Source organism: Nematolebias whitei, chromosome 14 (genome assembly GCF_014905685.2).
Source record: "Nematolebias whitei isolate Nwh7 chromosome 14, NemWhi1, whole genome shotgun sequence".
NCBI lineage: Eukaryota > Metazoa > Chordata > Actinopteri > Cyprinodontiformes > Rivulidae > Nematolebias > Nematolebias whitei.
Genome location: NC_056511.1, coordinates 7,809,071 through 7,815,070, shown reverse-complemented (window position 1 = coordinate 7,815,070; position 6,000 = coordinate 7,809,071). Strand labels below are relative to the sequence as shown.

At 41.3% G+C, this 6,000-nt stretch overlaps 1 protein-coding gene across 1 annotated transcript in view; it reads left to right on the top strand.

Annotated features, from left to right (window-relative positions):
- cadm1a (cell adhesion molecule 1a) overlaps positions 1 to 6,000 on the top strand; it is a 586,018-nt gene that overhangs the window by 462,024 nt on the left and 117,994 nt on the right. The window contains exon 5 of the mRNA XM_037687810.1: positions 1,033 to 1,170. Coding sequence (XP_037543738.1) covers positions 1,033 to 1,170 — 138 coding nt within the window. The remainder of the gene's footprint in view (positions 1 to 1,032; positions 1,171 to 6,000) is intronic.

The window sequence follows — 6,000 nt, the reverse complement described above, 5'->3', positions numbered from 1 at the left end:
GTACAATCCAACGTTTTTCAGTCAGGTCATCTGGACAGTTTCTTTTTAGGTGCTGAAACATTTCACCTTCCATCCAGAAGGCTTCATCAGTCAAGGAAACACACAACACAAAACTGATTCTTCCCCCATCAGCTTACTCCATCTCCCCCGCCTACTCCTTTGAGGCAGTCATGTCCAAAGTGGTTCAAAACATCAAAGTTCATGCTCAATAATCCAGGTTAAAAAAATCCAACAAAGTTAAGTCAGGTCCACGAGTCGACTGGGGAGAGGGCGGACTCCAGAAACCATCTGACCGCCTTCAAACTGGTTGACCCACTGTGTGAAGGTGCTCTTTATAAGACTGAGTTTGTTGTGGCTCCTCATACTTATGGAGTCTTTTATATGAAAGACAAAACGTTTCAACGAAAAGAAACCATCCAGAGGACCTGACTTAACTTTGCTGGATCTCATCTGTAAGTTTTTGTTCTTTGTATTCCTGCTGGTATTGTTCAATATTCTGAATAAGTTTTCTTTACTTACTCGAGAGTAATGCTCAAACAGTTTATCTGATGCAGGTATTTAAATTGTATTAATAGCTACTTTAATGTTTTGTTGTGTTTAATTGGCAAAATTATTGTATTTTTTTAACTGAGACATGTATTATCACTGGGTTTCTTTGTTTGAACATCAGGCCTTCGTGCGTTCTCGCAGTGTGTCAACGAACAAAGAACTCAGTTTTCCTCTTTACTGACATTTTGAGGGACTCAGAAGGTCGGCTGTCATCAAATGTTTGTGCCAAATATCTCCATATAAAACGGCATCAGCATCTGTTTTATTTGCTGCTTGAACATATTCTGCACTACGTCGCTCCTGAACCAGATAAAGCATCGCCATCGCAAAGTGCGTGGCTCTTAATTGAGACTGTCAAGTTATGTTTTGTAGGACAAGTCGAGCTAATTTTTCTTTAAATCCATCGTTAACAGGTTGTCTTCTATCTATGTAGAGCTGTGGGTGTAAATATAATAACTAAATATTGTTTGTGTGTTGTGGCAGTTCCTCCAGGAAACCCGATCATCGAAGCCAAAGACGAGGTGCTAAGTGAAGGCAACGAGACGGAGATGACCTGCACGGCCATGAGCAGTAAGCCTGCGGCCACCATCCGATGGATGAAGGGAGATAAAGAGCTCGCAGGTGGGCATATTGAAACAAAAGAAAAGAAAAATCCAGAACAGTTGTGTTAGTGATAGGGTGTCTAAAATCTAGCTGATGGATCACCATGAGTGTTTTAAAACCTTTGAATTGAATCCAAGTTATCTTGTAAAGTCAGATTTACTTTTAAAGACCATCAATCTGATGAATACTCCGAGTGCTCTAATCACAGTTGAACAAAAACAGACACTTGGTATCAAGTGATGAACATTATTGTTCGTCATATTAGAAAACACACATCATTAAACTTGAACTCTCAGAAAGTAAAACTTATTATCAAGAAACCTCCAGAGTGACTGTGATTTAAGATGGCTGCTACAGTTACTTGATGTTATTTTTTAAATGTTATTTCTTTAACCTTTATTTATACAGGTTAGTCGCACTGAGTCACGAGGACTCATTTTCAAGAGAAACCTAGACAGACAACATATAAAGTACAGACGACAATAATCAACAACTAATAGCAATTTAAATAAAAATAGTGTTATAAAAACACTTACTGTTAGCAACATGGTCCTATTAGCAGAGAGCTTCTGTTAGCAACATGGTCCTGTTAGCAGCATATTGTTAGCAGTGTGGTCTTGTTAGCAGCATGGTACTGTTAGCAGCCATTGAAACTATTGTAGCATTATGCAAAGATAAAACTAAATCAAAACTTGACTAACATGAGCAATACCCAGCTGTAGTCCTTTTAGCTGTGTGGTCTTGCTAGCAGCATGGTACTGTTAGCATAGTTGTCCTATTAGCAGAGAGCTTTTGTTAGCAGCATGGTCCTGTTAGCAGCATACTGTTAGCAGTGTGGTCTTGTTAGCAGCATATTGTTAGCAGTGTGGTCTTGTTAGCAGCATGGTCCTGTTAGCAGCCATTGAAACTATTGTAGCATTATACAAAAATAAAATTAAATCAAAACTTGACTAACATGAGCAATACATAGCTGTAGTCCTTTTAGCTGTGTGGTCTTGTTAGCAGCATGGTACTGTTAGCATAGTTGTCCTATTAGCAGAGAGCTTTTGTTAGCAGCATAGTCCTGTTAGCAGTGAGGTTCTTTAGTAATGTGGTCTTGTTTACAGCATGGTAATGCCAGTGGTGTGGTCCTGTTAGCAATGAGGTTCTGTTAGCAGCATGATGATAATAGCACGATAATAACACGTATTAACTAACATGACAATAGCTATAGCTCAGTTATTTTACAGGTACTGTGCTAAGCTTTCGTTTGGTAGTAACTGAGTCATTTCCAGCACGCATGGCTTTTTTTCATGGGCTCGACTCAGCCCTACTTGGATCAGCTCGGCATGGGTTGAATCTTTCCATTTGGTGATCACACCCACTTCCAGCTCAATTTTCAAACCTACTCAGCCGACGATCCAAGCGAGTTGAGCCGAGTTGAAGATTTGACATCATCAGACTGTGGATCATTGACTGGACAGGTCAATCATGAGAGCCCAGGACTGACATTCTGAATCAAGCTAGCATTGGCTTATGCTAAGCCCATATCCCCTAGTCTTCAACTTGATGCAGCTGTCTGGATGCACAAAATCTCCTCCGCCTTCCAAGACTGTTTCATCTTACCTGCAGCATCTCTGGCTTCCAGATTTCCCCTCCAGTCTCACTAAAAGCTGCAGACCAAGCAACAGTTATTCCATCACCTGGATGTTTTCCATTGCTCTGTTGCGTTGGTATACAAAATGACGTCATGAAAGTTTCAGGCTGTGGTGACCTGCCCACATTAAGGCGGCACTTTGTTATACTGAAAAGCGCCAAGACTGTGTAGACTCAAGTATACATGACTGGACAATCAAAAAATGGCTATATTCCAAATGTTATCAGGTCGTGTGAGTTCTTCGTCTAAAGATTTGGCAAGCGAATTGGCCAGTGATATCCACTCATTCAAAAAAAATGCTAGTTTCATTGTTATATATTTATTTATTTATTTGCCATTTCTCCCTTGTTTAACATTATTTCAGCAGACTACAGATGGGTATTGCTCATGTTAGTCAAGTTTTGATTTAGTTTTATCTTTGCATAATGCTACAATAGTTTCAAGACAAGGCATTGTCAGTGCTTTATGACTAATAAATAACTTCCTACCTGGAATCATGTTAGGCAAACAAAAAGCTTGCGTTTTATTTTTATTCCTCCTTCAGTGAGGTGAGAGCAAGCAGAGGGGTTGTGGTGTTTCTGGAACTTGTTTTTCCAGTAAACTAGGAATGGATCTACTTTCACACCGTGCTTTCCAAGTCCTGTTGACCGCTGAAACCTCGTTACATAACGAGCCACATTCACACAGCACTTTTTCATCTGTTCACATCGTGCAAACGGAGCACGCAGGTTTGAAGCAGTGCAAGCTACAGGATTTTAACTCTTAACATTTGAGCGGAGCTGAACTCTAATTTTTCCCCGCACTTGCTCATATGTGAAGCCTCCACAGCATGCATTTGAATAAACTTATTTGCTGTTGGTCTTCAGCGCTGGTAGTTGTTACGTTGAGCTTAAAGTCTATTCCATTAAAGCTTTGCAGATATGCGGAGGTGGCCAGAGCTGCTTGGCAGCCTGACAGCTTGCATGGCTTCATCAAAGGTAGCTGAGCGTTAGAAGTCTATGCAGAGCTCAGGGGTTGAACAGGCCTCCCGCTAGGCAGCTCTACCTCAGAGCCTAGATTTGAGCTTTGTAAAGACTTCCAAACAAAGGTCCCAATCAGAACCTGTTTTGAAGGCCCCAGAACAGCATCGCCTCTACAGTGCAGCACTTTAAACCTTCACTGATCAGCTCAAATCTCAGAATAATACAATGTGTTTAAATCAGGGATTGGCTGGAAGAAGATTTTTAACATCAGAAAAATGAGGCTGGAGTTAAATCAGATCATGTTTATGCTGGCAAGTGGAGACAGTGACGTACCAGCTGTTGACGAGTCCAAATAAAATCACGGTGTTCAACGTTTAACTAAAGTTGCTGATGAAAGCAACAACAAATTATATTTAATGTGAAGGTTAAACAACGTTGAGCCAGCTATTTTCTAAACCTCTTCTAGCGGGCTGATTGAATAAAATAAAGGGATTGTCCAGTCATTAGTAGTTATTACCTCATCAGCCATCACTTCAGTCGTGCAGCTCAGAGTGTGGAGAAAGATGCAAAAGTCTTTGTCCAAGCTAGGCTAAAGGCTAGCCAAACAAGGGTTCATTTTCTTTTTTCTTTCAGCTGCTCCCTTCTTCAGCTGCTGCAGCAAACTAACTCGCACAAAAACTTGGTAATTGTTTTTATGCTGGATGTCCTTCCTGACGCAACCACAGACCACGAGCTACCACAGCCCTCTGTGTGGAGCAGAGAGCTGCTAGAGCAGATGGTGGAGGTTAAGGGCCTTGCTCAAGGGCTCAGAGTGGGGCAAATGAAGGTGGAGACGGGTGCGGGCGCTTCAACTTTCCCACCCACATTTTGATGTTGTCGGTCCGGGGAGTTGAACCAACAACCTTCCAATCACATGCCCATTTTCTCTAACCTCGGCACCACCACTCCCCATTTTCCAAATTTCCATTAATTTTTCCTGACATAAAATTTATTTCCCAAATCCAACTTACATGAGTTAATTGGCTAACGTTATTTTTTTTTAACTAAACCTTATTTAGTTTGTTGCGGTTTTCTTAATCGGACAACGTCCACGTTACTGCACGGAAGCATGTGAGCTGATCATAGACAGAACGACTATCTTCTGACGGTGCTGAGGCTGCTGAATGTATCAGACCACCGGGAGTTGAGTAAACGTTTGGACCGACTAGACGAGCCGATCAGGTGAACTGGCACCTTCAGCAGCCTCAGCACCATCGGCCTAAACATGGTCTCTCTGTTCTCTGCATGCATGTATTTTCATAGTAATGCACACGTTGTTCACGTGAGAAAATGGTGACAAACTAAACTAATAGTGAAGAATGTAGTTTTGTGAGCCGTGAGCTTAAAAAAAAACTAACATGTGGCTTGCTAGTTGGTGTCAAACACCATCAAGTGGTGGGGAAGTTGCACAAAGCAAACAGCACATGCAGGATGGACTGGTTCAAATGCTTTTAATGAATAGAAACTATTGATGAGATGAAACCAAAGGACAGAACTAGACTATACGATGAGGAGGTTGTATAGACTGGGATGGGCGAGCAGGTGAAGAAAGCTGCACGGAATTAAACACTAATTAGAGCTGAGGCAAACAGGTTGAGGACAAAATGAACTACAAACAGGAAACAATGAAATTTAACTAAACCACAAACCAGAGTCCAGTACAGAATCCAGTGAGAGTGCAACAAAAAGACACACCACTTCTCTGCAGTGCTGAGGAACCAACTAGTCGCAGCAGTAACAACCCATTGATACACCACTTTTAGAGTGATTGTTCAGATTTTGAAATGAGGTTTCTATGGAAAAACATGTGAATAATTAATATTTTACTGGTTGTAAAACGCTCATAGAATAACTACAGTTTGGAGAAATGGAGTCTTATTCTGACAGGACTGGTAAATTAACTGGCGAGTCAAGGCCAGGCCAAGATGAGAGAAGATCGTTGCTGCCTTAAAACAATTCAAGTCTCCACATCTGATGGTGTGAATCATGTGAATGTCATTTTTAACTTGTAACCAGTTTTGCATTAGATGCTTCTCTTGGCAAAATGTTTAAGATAATCTGACCAGAACTGCTCCAAACTCCACTGGGAGTGCTCCTGCTGCTTTCAGCACCTGCAAATAATACATTATACTCGGGGCTTAATTTGAACCAGATCCTGCCAGAACAGGATCCAGGAACACTCTTATTTTGACAGGGTGTGTTCCGGTAACT